At 39.5% G+C, this 18,303-nt stretch overlaps 1 protein-coding gene across 2 annotated transcripts in view; it reads left to right on the top strand.

Annotated features, from left to right (window-relative positions):
• The window catches only part of ARHGEF10 (Rho guanine nucleotide exchange factor 10), a 114,058-nt gene that overhangs the window by 16,599 nt on the left and 79,156 nt on the right, over nt 1-18,303 (top strand). For both annotated transcript variants that reach the window (XM_062626221.1, XM_062626222.1), the window contains 2 exons: nt 16,396-16,566; nt 17,852-18,139. In XM_062626221.1, the coding sequence (XP_062482205.1) occupies nt 16,396-16,566; nt 17,852-18,139 (459 nt within the window). The remainder of the gene's footprint in view (nt 1-16,395; nt 16,567-17,851; nt 18,140-18,303) is intronic.

Genomic DNA, 18,303 nt, shown 5'->3' with positions numbered 1-18,303 from the left:
AGCAGAAAGTTATGAAATCAGCTTTTAATGGGTTGGATTTCTGGCCAGCCTTATGTACAGTTTTGTCAATAACCTCAATTGGATATCATTGAGGTTATTGTTGACAAAAATGCTTTTCCTGTCCTTACTCTAATCCTTGTGGTCAGGGCCCTGAATTTAGCTCTGTTTTGTCTAGTGACAGTTACTGTGAAACTCTTTTTGTTGGGTTATCCATCTCCAAAGCAATGTAGTGCAGTGGGGTAAGAGGCATCCCTAAAGAATCAATATTTCCACTTGAGCAGGGGCTGCCATATTTCAAAGACAGCTAATAATTGCAGCAGCAGCTCCAGCTTTCTGCAGCATGTCAGTGTGTGACTCTGACAGAAACTGAGTGATGTAGTTCAGTATGATTCCAGAATTCATGTCCTTTCTTTGCAAAGCTGTTTGTAACATGCTGAACTATGTGTATTGTGTCCTTACCTTCAGAAATGTCACTCCTTAATAGGCTGTTAAATAAATAATTTATTTAACATAAATATTCTGCTCTACCTGATCTTGTGTCAGTGGATGCTTTCCTGTCATCTCAAAAAGCTTTGAAACTACTGGAACTTGTATGATGTGTTTTTTTACTTTACCATCGCTAGGTTTCTTAAAGCATATTAATAAAGGGGATATCAGTGAATATAAGTTTTAACAAGGATACTAAAATACACTTTAGTTCAGTTCCTAGGTAGCTCTCATGAGCCGTTTTGCAGGTGGAAAATAAGTGAGGATTTCAGGGCCGAGTACAACTGCAAATACTCATAACAATTGAAGGAAGGAAACATGTGCGATGTTTGTAATGAGTGAGGGATTTTTTTTTGGCATGCATAGACACTGGCAACCCATAGTCCCTGCTCAGAAGGGATGAGCAGCAGAAGCCAGTGTTATCTGAGAGGTGGGTGCATGGGTGGGTTATTGTGGCTCACAGTGAGGATGAGGCTTATGCTGGGTGCAGGACCCAGCATCATAAAAAAATATTTTTAACTTTTACATAATCATTTAAAAATCCTGAACTGGTGCCACAAATGAAATCAATGTGGCTTTTGGTTTTGTTTTTTTTTTGGTGTGGGTTTTTGTTTGTTTGTTTGGTTGGTTGGTTTTTTATTTTATATTTTTTTATTTATTTCTTGTGACCTCACGGGAATTTTTTCTCTTACCTGTTTGTTGTCCTAACAAATCTAGATGCAGTATTGAAAGTCACATGGGTTCCTTTCCATTTACAGCTGTATACCTTGAACTGTAAATCTCAATTTTATTCTTGTCAAGTGGGTTCCTACAGTTTTAACAATTCTGCAAACTTATTTGTATCAATCCTAATGTATCTGAAGGGGAAAACTAATGGTAAGCCTTCAACTTTGCCATGGGGATGTTGTGAGAATGTCTATGAAAGCTGTGCAATTAAATTCATGTTAAATAATGTCTTTTCATTAACAATAACTGTCTGAATCTATGCCTTGTTTCAGTTAAGGTACAGTTAGAGTCAGTAGCAGGGCTTCTTCTTCCACTTCTTGATTGGGAAAAACTACATGAGCTAAAATAATGGAACGGAATAACATATTTTACCTTTATTTAATTAATTTATTATGCTTACACAACATATCTGCTCATAGCTGTTTGGACATTCCGTTCATGCATTGTTAACTAGGTAGTGGCAAGTCTGTGCTAGTTAATTCCCCTACCCCACAGCAAAGTAAAGTACTGAGTAACTTTAGAAAAATTAATGCCCTTATGCTCCTTCCTCCAGGCTACTTTAAAGAGTTGTTTCTTCTAGCTGTGATTAAAAATTCCCTGATATTTTTCTCTGTATATGTTGAATGAATTTATTTGTTAATAACCCAGGAGCAGTTGGATGCAAAGACTTCCTTTTCTAAGAGCATAATCCAAAAAATTGACACTTGAGATGATAGTACTAGTTTGTGTTCCCTTCTTTAGTGTGTCTGTGCATATAAATGTATGCACAAAGTGCTGGTATTTAAGATTTCATACATTATATGATGTGCAAGAGGAGACCAGTGATAGGTGGCATTGCTCAGGGATCGTTACTGGGACTGGTGCTTGTCGACATCCTTGTTGGTGACATGGACAGTGGGACTGATGTACCCTCAGCAGGTCTGATGGTGCCACCAAGCTGCATGGTGTCTGGAGGGAAGGGATGCTATACAGAGGGACCTGGACAGGCTCAAGATGTGGGCCAATGTGAATCTCATGAAGTTCAACAAGACCAGATGCAAGGTCCTGCATGTGCCCCATCCCTGGCAGTACTCAAGGGCAAGTTGGATGGGGCTTTGAACAACCTGGTCTAGTGGAAGGTGTCCCTGCCTGTGGCAAGGATGTTGGAACTAGATGATCTTTAAAGTCCCTTCCAATCCAAACCCTTTTATGATTCTAGAAGAAAAATTCCATGGCTGTTTTGTAAAATAGAGGACAATTCTACTATGCTCAGCAACAACAATGAAATAATAGTTTTTAAAAAGTTAAATGAAAATGGCAAATTTTATCATGGCTGTAAGTTATAATTATGTTTGTAACTGATTGCTGTCATGGTGTGTCCTTAACCAAACCCCTTTAGACAAAAAAAGGGTATGCTGTGCACTGCAGACTAAGCAGGGAGGAATTAAAAAGTTGATAATTCCAAGAATCAGGAATCACACTGTGCTTCTCCTGTAGAGGAACAATCTGCGCTAGCTGGAACTGGAGCCTGGATGTTTAATGGTAGGTTGGTGTTTATGTGTGCCTGTGCTTGTGCTATTACTGCTTTATTAGGATATGTAGTCTCTGGCTGTTTTTCATTACTTTAAAAGCATCTTAGTATCTTGCAAAGTGGAAGTCCTTTTCTTTAGGTATGGGCGTGAGGTGTTTATCAGGGCCTGTTTCAAGCAGAAAACCAGCTTTCTTTGCTCAACAGGATGGATGCCTGACAAACAGATTCTTGCCCAAGGGAAGCTGGGGTGGGGTGTAATCTCTGTGTCAGATAGGCTTCTGGTTTGCATTTTCGTCTCTGAACATGCCTGTTTCTCTACTTCTGGTACATGGCTGTACATCTTGTATGATTTCTCTCTGAAAAGTATTAGAAAATGTTGGATGTCTTTCCTCATACTGAGTATACTTGTGAAGATTTCATCTCAGTTGTCCTACACAGAGTTGTCTGTTACAGTTGCAAGACCTAAAATAAGCTTTAAGCTTTGTTTTATAATTGAGCCTATCAAGGTAGGCTAGTATATGGTAGTGAGATTTGGAGTACGGCTGCATCACAGTATAGTTCTTGAATCCTGAACAAATAGTATACTTTTCCCATAGGAATTAACAGATTATTTATATTAAATTTTTAAACTGAAATACTGAAATTTTAGTGTCCATACAAGGACATTGTGAGAATTAATTTGATAGCAAAGTGTTTGTATTACTGCCAAATACTCTCCTCACCTGAAAGAGGATCACTTGTAACTCTTCATTTTGGAAGTATCAGGTGCCCTTAAAGACCACGGAGTGCTGATGTTCAGTCACCCACACCGGTGTCCCAAATACCATGGGTAAAGTAGGTGAGAAACATTGTTCTGCTGATATTTGGGATTTAAGATGTTCTTCAATAGAATGAAATTGGTCTTTTGAACTGAAAATAGACTGAGGGTATCTTCTAGACACTGATCACAAAAGCATTTTGTACACCTTTTATATGTAAATGTTCAGCTCCCTAGGGCTGTGAGTGGCATATTTCTTTGTTCCTGATGTGCTGAGACACAGCAAGGAGGCCAAGGACTTAAATCTGGATATCCTGTATGTGATCGAGTGCTGTGATTGTCTTTCTGTGGTTATTTTTTGTTGCTTGCCTGGCAGTGCCGGAGCACTAAAATAGTCATAGTTCCTCTGTCCCTGAGAAGGAAGTCTGGCTTGAGTCTAGGCATAACAGTGAAATAAGAACAACGGTACTCTTGGAAGAGTTCCAATTGGGATGACTTTACATATTCTAACAACAACAACAAAAACAACAACTTTGGAAAAAAATTTTGGTTAACCTTAGTAGGGAGCTGCTGGATGGCTGCCATGTTTTGCTGTAGAGACACTATTTCTCTGTCATGTATGTATTTCTTTCGTATTATTTAATTACCTTTTGTGCTGTTTAGTGAATGATCTCGTAGTTTATTTAGGTTTTAACTGTTTAAAAAGCTAATTTTGTGTCTGAGACAAAACGATTCAATTGGGGCTTTTATGATATTGGCAAGAAAAGCATCTGTATGTTTTACAGTTTATTTTTTGGAAGTGAAGAACTCTGTGGGAACCTAAGTTTGTATTTCAGACTAAAGTAAAATAAAAAGATGCTACTTACTGTGATTGGGGGATTGAAATAAGAACACTGCTTAAATTAAAATGTATCTGAAAAGGGAGCTCCTCTTGGGCTAAACAGCATTGTTTGTTAGATATCTATTTCCAGCATACAGACAGTTACAAATGATGGTAAAAGGGGAGCCAAGATTTCAGAAGAATGAGAACAGCATATGAATTGTAGTTATGAATGGTCCCTTGTTTTTCAAGCTGGCTGTAGCTTGTTGGTGTCTGACAGCCCATCTGTAACAGAACAATTTATTTATTTCTAAAGATCACATTTCTCTCAGTAAATAAAGGAAAATGTATTGTTTAAGGTAAGGATCAATTATTTTGTGTGACAATTCAGACAAGCTGTGTAACAAAGGCTAACAAGAAAATTCCCATTGCAGGAATGCAGCTATGGTGTCACATGTCACTCCTAATTATGTGGTTTTTCTTCTAGCCAAGTGTATTTGAGCCTTGGGAAAAACAAGACATAATAAGAAAATGAATAGGTTAATTAAAAACTTATTTCTGGTTTTAGTATCTACAAAGAAAATAGTTTAAATGTAATTATATCTTACTCTTTTTTAAGTAGTACAGTAAAGTCTTCGCTAGATAAATATAATGTGTTAAATGATCAAATGTGGTTTACTGTCAGATTTCTGAGAGTCTGACATCATCCTTTGATAGTAATTGGTGTTTTCTTTCTGAATAGTAAGTTACAGTTGTGTTTTCCTATTCACTCAGCTGCTCTGTAAGGTGGCTCTACTGATGGTGCTAGCTGTGTGTGCAGGGGCAAGGCTCAGACAAGTTGATCAAAAAGAGCAATTCAGGATGAGATAAAGGGCTTCCAAGGGATTGCAGCCCTTTGGTGTGGAGCAACTAGTATTGTTTGCTTTAAATACAAATTGCAAAGGAATTTGTAGTGATTTTGGGGTATTCTTTCAATGGGTATTTGTGTAAGCTAAGTTCTGGGATTTTAATTTTGGACAGTGAGCCAACATATAAGGAGAATTATTTTTTTTCTCTTGTGCTTTTGCCTTTTTAGGACTCTTTTTGAGCATTATTAACTGGCCAGGATAGATTGTGCCAAATAACTGAGGGATTTTGTGGCTTTTTTCAAGTTTTGTTTCGCTGATGCTGATCCCAGTAAATATTCACTAACCATGACTAAAGCCTCTGTAGTGATTCTGCTTTACAATTTACTGAGAGAATAGCTGCTTTTACACATTGTTCTATTTCTTTTATGTTGCTCATGAGCACCGGTAAAAACCTGAGTTATGATAAGTTAAATAAAATATCTGAATTAATGAATGAAACATTTATTAGGTGCTGCTTGCTTTTGCTGCAGAGAGGAACTGAAACTATGCCAAGCAGTATGAGGAAACCATACTTGATAAACATCTTTTCAACTCTCCAACTCCCTCTATAGATTTTCTTTTTGATTCCTCATTGAAACAATCTTTCCAGGAAATGTGGCCATGTCAGTTTCATCTGAATGAATGCAGAAGGTGATTTTTGTCTGTCAAAGAAAGTTTGTTGCAGGAATACACCTCATTGTTAAATGTTCTGTTGTTAAGCTAAATAACTTTGGTTAGGTGAAAGTATAATAGTTCCTGCAAAGAGTCTTCTGTTATGCTGGTACAGTTTTCTTCAGGGGCTGAAGAAGGACGTGTGCTTCTCTGCCACAGGAATGCTGACACTGATAGGAGGCTTCCCAGTCTCTGTATTTCCCAGTTCAGTATGTCTGAGGGAGACAAAGGGAAATGCAGGTGCTGTCCTGGGAGCAGTGAATTGGTTCAGTGTAACATGTTTGGAGTATCTTAGCAGTCTGCTGGATGGCAGAGAAAGGCAGAAGTAAAATTAACTTTGGCTGTTACTGCTTTTTGCCACTTGTATATCTGGTGGTGACCCACTTGTTTGCATATGAAGAACAGTTGCCAGCAAAATTCTTAAGAAGGCACTTCCTGTCGGAAGAAATTTCTCCCTGACTTCCATATGGACTGGCTGAAGCTCTGGTTCATGAAGTTTGGTAGTGGTGGTTGTCTTTGGGCAATGTTGGGACCAGGAGAGGGGTTCCTTCCCACTGGATGCCTAACAAAATGAAGCAATGAGAAGGACTGTGAGGCTGATGGACTGAAAGGTCAAGGAAATGCCCTCACTGCCCAGCTCAAGCCAATGTTGTCTAAGGCGATAGAATTTCTGTTAGATGCTGTGTTAAAAGGGTACGGTAAAACCGGATTTTGGAGACTTCAGTTAGTGAGTCTTGGTGTAAGAGCTACTGTTTTCTTGGGTTTACTTGAATTCCACAGGTGTATAACAGGACCGTAGTACGTTAGGGCAAAGAAGAGCAAGACATATTAAAAACATAATTAAAACAAATGCTAAGAAAGGGGATGCTATAAAGCTCCCCATTAGTTTCTGGGATAATGGATTTGTCAAGCTTTGAATGTATTAAACTTTGTTTACTAATCGGTCTATCTGTTTAGTGTTGGGTGAAGGGGTAATGGCAGAAATAACTAGGTCAGAAACCAGATTTCAGTATTGTCCTGGATTTACAAGACACAACCATTCAGTTCCAGTCTATAATATTTTCTGTAGTAGAAGATGCTGTAAGTTGCTGTAACAGTTCATTTCTAGATTGCTTCCTTGCTCAGAACATATTGAGGAGAAAACACAAGTAGTTAAATCTAAGCTATTTTTAAGCATGTTAACAGATTGTGTGCAGTGCTCTGGGAGTGTTAGATGGAGTTGCTGTTGTGGAAAAAGGAACCTGTGACAGTGTGTCCAAAAAGACAGATTGAGCCATGAAGCTGCATGCATCTTCTGAGCCCAGGCTGGGCCATTGCCACAGAAGGAGTCTGAGCATATGAACAGCTCTGATACTGATAAGGAAGGCCAGGTGCTTTTAGGTGTTCAAAGTGCTGCTTTGGGGAGTGCCAGCAAGTGCTTCAGTTGTTGACATTGCTAGATAAAGAGTTATTCATCCTGGACTGATGACCCAGAATTTACTTATCCCTTTGCCTAAGTTGTGTGAAGGTTCAGTCTGGGAACTATGTACAGTTGTTGGCAAGGTAGGGAAACAAACATGATCCAAAAATGAAGTCGGATCCCTTGCTACTTCATATCCAAAAGTGTGTCAGCCTGGTAGAAGGATGTTGCTAGATGTAATCCAAGGCCAAATACTTAAGCTTTTGCTCTGGATTGGTTTCAGCTCTTTTTAGTATGATATATGGTTGATGTACCTGAACCCTGTGCTTTTTTTTCTGTAGAACTGGAATCTAATACTCTCTCTTTTAGGTCTCCATAGTCTCTTTCTGCCACTTCCTGCTTCACAGGACTCCCAATTACTCTTACAGTCTTTGCAGCCCAAAGTATTATCAGTTGATACAGCAGTTTCATGTTGCTAATTAGAATGAAACAGACTATTAGAAAAATGCATATTCCTCATACCATTGAACTGTAAGTGCTTCAAAGTAAAAAGTAATTGTTTGGAAAACTAGATACTGATAAATGATGTCTGCTAGAAGATGTGAAGAAATAAGTAACACACCAGACTGCTCCCACTGGTGGAACTTTCCTTTAAAATGGTTGTTGTCTCACAAATACATCAACTGCATGGTCAAAACTGCATTTTCTAGAAAATTTTCCTTTTCTTCACATGATACTTGTATGCTGTGGTTAGTCAACGTGCTCCATCCCTGCACTGCTGGAGTTGGATGTTTCATTTTCCCAATGACTTTGTAGTCATCCTGCTGTTTCATTTCTGCTTTATTATAGCTGTGTGTTTTTCCCGTTCCGTGTGTGGATTGTCCATTTGGCAGCATGTCCTAGGTGAGTTCAGCAGCTCATATGCACAGTAGCCGATGCTGTGCTTGGTTACACGGCCAACATTGGCACCTATCTCTACCAACAGACATGTCATACAGAAAGGCAGCTTTTGTGTTTTGGCTGCTATACCTCATGTTAGATGCCTGGTGGCATTTATACGAATTCAGACTGGTAACCTTGGTACTATTAAGTATTGTGTGTATCAGTTTTCATAGAATCATAGAATAGTTAGGTTTAGAAAGGACCTTAAGATTATCTAGTTCCAACCCCCCTGCCATGGGCAGTGACACCTCACACTAAACCATGTCACCCAAGGCTCCATCCAGCCTGGCCTCAACCACCATCAGGGATGGAGCATTCACAGCTTCCCTGGGCAACCCATTCCAGTGCTTCACCACCCTTACAGTAAAGAACTTCCTCCTTATATCCAATCTAAACTTCCCCTGTTTAAGTTTTAACCTGTTACCCCTTGGCCTATCACTGCAGTCCCTAATGAGGAGTCCCTCCCCAGCATCCTTGTAGCCCCCCTTCAGATACTTGAAGGCTGCTATGAGGTCTCCACACAGCCTTTTAATACTGATGGAAAGCTAATAGGTTTTTACTATGGGTGATTGTTTTTTTGGCATAGGTGGGGATCTGTCATGTATTTATGCAGATTTCTAAATAATGGGTGTACATTCTTTACAGTATCTCCTTTTAAGACCTTTGGTTGCTGCACATCAGCAACACTTCTTGATGAAATTTTAGTGGCAGGTTTTACTAATATGGTGCTGAGGTGGAAAAGACATGCTCAGGATTAGGCTCAGCCTACATTTCTGGCTGTGGCTGGCAATGCCAGTGTCGCCAGTGTGCCGAGTCTAAGGGCAATTCAAGTAAATGGTCATGAAATGCTGATTTTTCCATAACAGCCTTTCTGATTATAACATAGCCAGAACCAACAAACAACTTGTGGAATTAAAGGTGTACTGGTCTGGTGTTGCTGCTGCCACTCTCTGGGCAGCCTGGTTCATATCTGATGTTTTTATTTCTGATAACTTCTGATCAGACTTGTGATTTTTTTTCAACTTGATTATTTTAATTTTTAGCCAAATTTAGGCTTAATCTTTAGCTGTGTGAGTAGTTTGTAAGGTGTAATGGTTTTGGTATTTGTAAATCTTTCTCAACAGTTACAGATCTGGGCTTTGTTTCAAGAAATAAGATTTTTTTAGTATTAGGCATGCTGTTGTTAGCAGTCACTCTCTGATACTTGAGCAGGTAGATTCATCGTGGTTTTGACTTCAATTTTGAGTTTTGTTTTTTTTTCCAGAAGAATAATATCTATTGTGTATGCTTGACGACATAATTAGTATGTAATGTATGTATTTATGAAATACTAGAGAGACAATTTTGCTGATTTGTTTGTTGTTTATTTGCAGGGAGAGCCTACTAATTCATGTGGTTTTGCTTTTGTTTCCATCACTGGAAACACTTTTAGCATGAATGTGTACTGTTTAGTTTTGTTGTATTTTTTTCTGTAGCTGTTTTCCCCAGAGAATTGTAACACTGACGTTGTGGTCATGCCTTGGATGTGAGCATGAGCTGTTTGTAATTAGCAGCGTGCCTCTACCCCAGGGACCTGGGTTTCCTGCAGCTCCAGCTTAGCACAACTGCAGGTGAAAGGGGAATGAAAGTCCTTGTTTCCAATCTGCTTCCATGGGAAAGACTGCTTACCTGTGTGTGTTTGTATGCACAGTTTTGCTTTAGATGTTTCTTCTCCCCAGGAAAAAGGATGCTTTGTACCTGTGTGACTGTGTGAGGAGCTGATTTATGGATGCCAGTCGTATGTGGCAGGTCTCATGGCGTGACTTGAAAGTGTCAGTGAAGGGCAGTGTCTGCAGGAGCACTTGCTCCTGAAAGCCAGGTTTGCTTTTATGGGGTCCCTCCTGCTCTGCCTTGTCACCCTGCATACTTCACACCTCTCCCTGAGCAGGTGCTGGTAGAGTTGTCATTTGGGGAAGGGCAGAAGAGAGATGTGGGTACCAGAGTGAGAGCTGGGCTTATTCAGCCTGGAGAAAAAATCTGGAGGGGATGTTTTACAAGGACATATAGTAACAGGACAAGGGGGGATGGCTTTAAACTGAAAGAGGGTAGGTTTAGATTAGGTATTAAGAAAAAAAAAATTCCTGTGAGGCTAGTGAGGCCCTGGCACAGGTTGCCCAGAGAAGCTGTGGCTGCCCCATCCCTGGAAGTGTTCAAGTCCGGGCTGAATGGGGCTTTGAGTAACCTGGTTAACGGAGGGTATCTCTACCCATGGCAGGGGGGTTGGAACTAGATGATCTTTAAGGTCCCTCCCAACCCAAACCAAGCTTTGATACTTCTGTTATTTAACTTCAGCTTCCTCTGCTGATACTGAAGTGGTGGTAGCAAGTGGGAGATGCGAGTGGGTCGAAAATACCATGTTACTTTCTAGCTGCAGGAATGCAGTCTAATCAGTGCTAAAATGCAGGTTGAAACTAGAAGCTGTCCAAGTGGTGATCAAGTCTCTTAAAACCTTTTTTTCAAGTTCCTGCTGTATATGAATCAGCCATCATTTTCCAGAGGTTTACGTAGTCGGTCAAAATGGGAACGTCTGCATGCATGGGTGTTCCTAGCACAAGGTTCACCTTCCTGGCAAATGCTAAGCCTCTGTTACAAAATTTCATCCAAAATAAAATGTGAAAAGCTTGAGAGCCCATTCATCATGAAGCACAGTCAGCATGGTATATTAGGCCCCAAGTGGTTAGTTTTACAAAAGTCATGATAACTTTAGGAATGAAGTTATATCGTGGTATCTGCATACTTCCATTTCTTGAGTGCCTTGCACGCTACATAAAGAGCTGGGCAGATTGTAACCCGTTAGAAATAAGGGTCTGAAAAGGCAAGTGTCTCACCTGAGAGGTCTCTGGAATGTATGAAGGATAAGTATTCAGAGTGATATGCCTGGCCATTTGCTTTGATTTACAATCTTTGTAAGTTATCAGATTTTATAATACATATAAGTATTTTGAGATAGGAAAATTTTATTTTTTTTTATACTGAAAAGTTCTGCCTGTTTCAAGATACTCAAGAGATACTCAAGAATATGTAAGAAGCTGAAATATTTGGGGAATTGAGTTTAAAGGAAGGTGGGTCCATGCAATCCCAAGTGTCTTGTTGCAATCCAAAATACATGAGTAAAAAAGACAGATGTTTTAAGTGCACTTTGGAATAAGAACAAGCAGCTCCTGCCCGTCTGCTTAGTTTCAACTGTGTCAATATTAATATTTTTCCATTAAATAATAATTATGTATTTTCCATCTGAAGCGCTGATTTTCTTAATTGTTCAGTGTAATGTGGTGATATGGTAAAAGCGACTAAAAATATTTATCATTAGGGGAAAAAAAAGAAAATTTGACATTTGTTGAATATACAAGCTAGATTATACTTTAGAGGGACACCCCCATCCCCTCCCCCTCAGAAAACAAAAGTGTGTTGGAAGAAAAGTGAGTGTTAGATGGGAAAAAGGAAAAAGTTTTCCCTTCTGAGGACATGCGTGTTTGCCATATTCTGTAGTCTTTAGGAAATTGTTTATTATGGATTCCTTCAAATCTAATAGATGAATTTCCTCATTTTGTTCCATAGTTCCCTGCTAACTTTAAAATATGGGACTGCAACTGATTGTAAGGATGACATTCCTAATTATACAGAAGCCTTCCTTCGATTCTTTCAAACCTTAAAATGTAACATAAAATATTCATATTCTTTGATGGCAGTGTGTGTCTGTTTATGTCTAGGGCTTCCAGGTTTGTTACTGTGCTCCAAACTGAACTGTTCATGCTTGGAGTTCTGTTCTTTCTTCCTTTATTGTGGTTTTCCATGGAAGAAATTCAGCTGACTTCTTGAATATCATCTCTGGTTTATACAATTGCAAGAGAGGACAGTTTTAGGATGCTTCCCCCTGTTTCCTCCCTGCTGTGATTGCACTGTGTTCAAAGTGCACTTGGTAAGTGCAGAGCTATTCTGTCTTACTTCTCTAAAATAAACTGTTGAAGAAAACTACTATTGAAGCTTCACTAACTTAATCTCAGCTTTAAAATTAATGGTACTCTTCTAACTCTTTAGCTGTATTACACTGAACTATAATTTAAGGAAGGCAAATGGGAAAACGGTGCAAACAATGGTTTGCAATTGGCAGATTTTTGTTTAAATTTGCTTATGCCCCAGCAGGTCTCTGTAAACACAGCCTAAATTAGCTTGGTTTTGAAGTAAGCTAAAGAAAAAGTAATTTCTTCGAATAACACCACAGAAAAACCTTGAAAACCCATGTATTGTAATAATAATTATGAAAGTATATATTCCATCTTCTAAACTTGTACTTTCACACTTAATTGAACTTGAAGGAAAGTTTTCCCCTCTATCAGATATTTTTCTCATGCTTTAAAACTCTAAATAGAAATTTTTAGAAACAAAAGAATTTCCCTGAATTATTAGCAAAGCAAATGCTGCAGAACAGTATTGGCATAAGATGAAAAAGTTTAATCAGTTATTGTATTCTCATTGCTCTGTTTGGCACATGTGAAGTTTAGGATGTGAGTAGTGGAGAAAGGGCGAATTCGATTTTTAGTAACTAATTTAATTATTCAAAGTAATTCTAGGTAGACTCTGTACTGCCAAGCATTCTGATTATTAATCTGGCAAAAAAAATAATAAAAATGCATTTTAAAATTGGGTAAAATGAAAAAAGTTGTTCTCCGTGTGACTTCGGCGGGCAAGGGATTGTCTTTGGGAATTCCCTTCACCACAGTTTTTCTCTGCAAGCACAGTTGCTTGGAAGTGCACTTTTTGTGTTGATCCTTTTGATTTACAGGTAAAGGGTTGGAAGAACTGGGGATTTCTTCACGAGCATGAAATTCTGCAAGATGTATGACATAATCGGTATTTATCTGAGGTGCTGGGCACCTCTTCAGTTGGAGCAAAAAGCTGCCCACCCCCTTTGTTATGAAACTACTTCTTCCCTCATGAAATAGTATGCCCTTGAGAGTAAAAGCTTAAAGGAGAATATTTTTGTAAGGTATGAGGCTGAAGGGATCAGTAAATTTAAAGGGTTTAAGTTTATACCTGCAGAATTGAGAAAATGCAGAAGTGCAAAGCTGAAATACACTTTTAAAACTTTCTGAAGTTGGGGGTGTTTGTCTCCAGTGTGCCCTTTCTAAAGGACATGCAATCTGAGAAAGGAATTTATCTCTCTGTCCATAATCTTTGTAATCTTATCCCACTGTCCCATCAGTGATCCAATTTAGGAGATCTTTTCAGGCTGTTGTGCCCAATTACGGGGCTCTGTATCTTGTTGATTTGTGATGCAAAGTAAAGGTTTCTGAACAAACAGAAACAGGGCAGCATTAACAGCCATAACAGGAAAAGATTAGGTGGCATCTTAAATTACCCAAATTGAGAAAATAAATTCCTATGTTAAGATTTCTTCCCACAATCATAAAATACGGGTCGGTTGCTCTTTTAGAGACAATGGAGGGCCGGGCATGTTGAAGGGGATTTGTGCATCAATTGCCCAGGTTTTGCTCCTAGGTCCCGAGTCATTCCTTTTGCCTTTAGAATCTCAAATTACCTTTTTTCTGCCAGTGGCAGGTCTTGTCTGTCTCTGACAAATGGCCCTGCACTGGACTTGAGTGCCTAGGGAATTGTATCAGTGTAGAAGTACTGGAGTAGAGAGTTATCAGGTGTCTGATACCTAAGTTACCTTTATATGCCCTCAGGGAGTACTTGGATCCAGAAGCTCCCTAACCTAGCTCAGAGGTGCCTGCTACTCCTGCAGTTTTCCCTGTGTGGCTCAAACATTTTGTTAAGTGTACATGGTTTTTCTTTTGCTGATGTCTAGAATTCACCTCCAGTGGGTTCATGGCTCTCAGCTGAGCCTTGCTTCAGCAGTGCCCCAGTGTACCGAGTGGCCTAATCCTGCAGGAGTGATCAGCTCATTCCTGTAACCTCATCTTTCCCCCCTCCCACTATACAAAGTGCAGACAGTGCTACTTTATGTATTTGAAGGGGTTGCTGCTGTGGTTCACTTATATAGTACAGTGGGAGGAGTGGCAGATAGCAGTGCATATACCTGGGAAGTTCTGGGCTTGTGGCTGTTACTTTCTTGTGACTGCCATCTACCTACTTATTTGTCCTTGTCTGCATGACTTATCAACATTTCACACACTGGTAATCACAAAAAGCACTACTATTACACAAGTTTGCATTTTCCAAGTATATGCAGGCACACTGAAAACGAAGAAATGGAAAACAAACAAAACAACAGAAATAAATCAACGCTACCACCCCCTTTTTCTTTCTTTTTCCCATTACTGTCAAACAGCAAGTAGTACAATCTGGTCAGATGGATGCTGAATTGGGAAGAATGCTGTGATTGTCTTGAATCACTTGGAAGAGCTCTGCAGGATATTTTTTTTCATCTTTTAGCGGAAAAAAAAAAAATTGGACAAAAGCAAAACTGAGAAGCCTTAATCCAAAGGCTGACTTTGCACAGAAGGTTTTTTTAAAAAGCATTAACATTTAATTAAATGTCCTGCTGCCTCAGCCATAAACCATGACAATATATGTAGGATAACCCCTTTTTTGTTCATTAGTACTTCTGCAATTAGTTCACTTTTTCTCCTGCAGAGAGGCTGCATGAAAGATCTTGTTATGTGTGGCTGTGATAAAATATGCTGGCTCAGCCTGCCTGAAGAAATAGAAGCCTTGGCAGGAATGCTGATTACCGTGACAATCTAAGCAGCCTAGAGCTATGGTTTGTGTGGGTTTTATCATAAAGATACAAAAAGTGTCCTGGATGGTAGAGTAGCTGATAATATCCTCATGACTCAGGAGACCCAGTTGTCCTTCCAAGACTTTGTGTTTTTCTGTTGTGCTGCATGAAGAGGGGTGGGGGGAACCCTGTCAACTTCATGTATCTTTTTGTAGCATATTGGTGTATTTACATATTTATTTTAATATATATTTTTATGCTATGGTTACCTGTTTTTTTTTTTTCTAACATTTTAAATACATTAACACCTGTGTAAAAGCTAGGTATTGATCGTGGGTTTAAGGAAGAGCTTGAGGGGAAAGTCAGCTTGCCCCAAAAAAATTCCTCAGATGATATTTCTGCATCAAGGGGAACTCTGGTAAGAGTTTCTCCTCCAGAAGGTAAGAGAAGCAGCTAGGGCAGGCCTAGGGAGGGAGGGATGGATGAAGTCCTTTTGTGTTGGGGAGCTGCAGTGAAGGCTTCTGGAAGGAGGGAGGAGGCTGGTGGGTTTGGGGAATCCCTCCCTGTAGCTTGTTTTCCTTTGACTTCTGTGTGCAGTGTCTCTGACAGAAGCTTTGGATGCTGTGAGCAAGCTTGTGTTGTGAATGCATGGCAAAAACAATGGTAGGTAAGGCAATGAGGGGGTTTAAATCTTCATAGTTGTCTAGGCTCCTGTGGTTAAGAACAATAGCACAGAGGGAAACTGCCCTGCACTTCTTCCTGCTCCCCAGCAGTGTACAGTGGCAAATCTGTGCTGCAGGGTCTTCACAAGCAAGGACAAAAAACTCCACACTCCCACTTCCTGTGCAGTATTAGGGTGTAATTGTTTCAGCCTTTACTTCTTCAAAGGTAAGAACTGCAAAAATCAATCCCCTTACCTTCAGTGAGGCACATCTTGTGTGTGGTTGTAGGGCTAATGGCATATTTCATAAGGTCGTTGGTTTAAAACTGTCTCAGGCTGGAATAGGAAAACCAATCGTCTGGTGTCTCGTGATGTGTGTGAAAAAAGTTACTGTCATTTTGACGCTGTTAAGAAATAATAGACTTTGAAGTTTCAGTTGGAAAGGAAAAATGACGTGAAAGTATACAGTCCCAAAGTCCCTATACAAATAAATCAATTTGTGAATTTTTCTTGTTTAAAGAATTGGCTACTTAAGTGTTTTTCCAAGTGTTTTGCTTTTGGTTCATTATGGCAAAAGCAAGTGTATTTGCATTATCACTTCTGAATTGTTTTCCAAGTCATTTAATTATTTACACTAAAGGATCTATTGAAAGCTGTATGAGGTTATCAACATGTCAAGGAGCTTTTGTTCTGTTCCAGTAACCTGAAAATTGAAGGGCTCATTGTATAAGCTTCATTTGTAATGTGGAACGCTTACTGGTCCCATGAAATCATTATCAAGAGCAAATAACCAACAGCATATCTTTCCGCACAGTTCTAGAGCGTGAACCAAAAGCTGTGGGTACAAATGCTGAAGAGGAGGATGAGGGAGAGCAGTTTGACTTTGACAGTGGAGACGATATACCAGAAGCAGACAGGCAAGCCTTTGTGCCACCTTCGGCTGGTCCTGGAAATAACATAGAGCACCAAGAGGCTAATGCCACAGGTGAGTCAGCCTGTTGGGCTGTGCCTCCACTAGGCTGAATAGACAAGGTTGGTTATAGGATGCCTTTTCTTGACAATGCAATAAAATTACTTGTAAGAAGAGGTTTCCATGGAGATACCATACAAGTGTTCTGAATATTCCTGCTGGTTACACTCATAGTAGATTTGACAAGGCAAATGACCATCACATGCAATTCCTGTGAGGTTTCCCATCCAAGTGTGGCATCCAAGCAAATGGATTGGTCTCAGTCACAGTGTCATGCTACAGGAAAACTTTATGCCCTTGCAGCTCTAATGTCATGTGGATGGCTCAAGGTAAGCTGCTTTCACGGCTAAGCTTGCTGGTTGCTGATCTTAAGATGACATGCATAAAAATAAATGGAGTCTGAATGTATGATTTTTGTTCATAAGCAGAAGTCTTATTTTATTAAAGCATTTCTTACAACGCATGCTAATGTTCTCAGTGCTGAGGTGTAGTCTGGAAATTGCTGTATTCTGCTCAAATTGACTACAGCTGATTTTTGCTGACTTTGATCCAATTTCCTGTTGCAAGCAGAGTCATTTGTGCTCATGGCAGTTAAAGATGGGTAACTCTTCAGGTGACAATGCACTTTGAAAGCCTGGAAGTTAAATACCCCTTTCCATGAAAATTTGTTGTGCTTTTATGAAGTTGTACTTTTAGCTCAAAAACTTTGATCACAATTTGCTTCAGAGGGGCCTTTGGTTCTGCTGTGCCTTAGCTTGTCTCAAGAAATACCAGAAACTTTATTTTCACAGTGGAAAACTTGGAAGATTATTTTATTTTCTCTTCTCTCAACAGAGAATTTTCAGGACTGTTCTTTGAGGACTGTCCTAGTGACCTTGTTCTCTCTTCATGGCTATTCCTAAACTGTTTCTTGAATTTGTGTTTATAAGATTCAAATTCATCTAGAATCCAGATTTTAACCTTCAGGGTTTAAGGCTGTTTTGAGACATGTGCTTATGATAAGTACAAGAGGACCTTGACAAGTTGTCAGAAATCCTCCTATTCAGGATTTAGAAACCAGTTTTTCCATAGGCATGCTTGCAACCCAGCTTGCTTCCCTGCTGTTGCATTCTTTCTCTGTAAAATGGGGAGGATAGCACTACTGTGTGGGAATTCTATGAGTTTGCCTATTGAAAGCAACTTGTATAGCAAGGATCATATCAGTGTTTAGAGTATTTGCAAAGAGCAATGTTAAGCAGCTTGAACAGGTATGAAAAATAAAATATTAATTTTTGTGTGATTTTTTTTTTTTCAACTAAAGGTGCTGGTAATTTAGAAAGCAGTGAGAAGCTGCAAACATCAGAACCTGTTGCAGAAGCCACTCCACCCAAAGTCAATCCCTACTCGGTCATAAATATTTCACCAGTACAAGACAAAGAGCCATCCTCATCGCCAGAACCCAGTCCTCAAGAAGAATGTGCAAGTTCAAACTTCAGTGGGTATTCGGTTCCTGTCCCTTGTGGCTATGCTGTGCCATCTAATTTACCTTTGATACTGCCAGCGTACTCCAGTCCTGTCATAATACGCAGTGTTTCTGTAGAAGAAGAAGGTACTGTACTTACCCAACTTACTTTGTTTGAAGGGGAATCCTTGTTTAACTTCAGGTGCCTGTGCCGTTTTGTATGTGCTTGTGTAAATTCTTGTGGAGCACTCAGCCTGGATATGTGTGGGAAGTTTTGTGTCAAAATAGAAAAAGAACTCTCTCCTATAGTA

Source organism: Pezoporus occidentalis, unplaced genomic scaffold (genome assembly GCF_034315485.1).
Source record: "Pezoporus occidentalis ecotype Australia unplaced genomic scaffold, CSIRO_AGI_Poc_V1 ctg29, whole genome shotgun sequence".
NCBI lineage: Eukaryota > Metazoa > Chordata > Aves > Psittaciformes > Psittacidae > Pezoporus > Pezoporus occidentalis.
The sequence above is the reverse complement of the archived record's forward strand: the minus strand, read 5'-3'. Positions and strand labels throughout refer to the sequence as shown.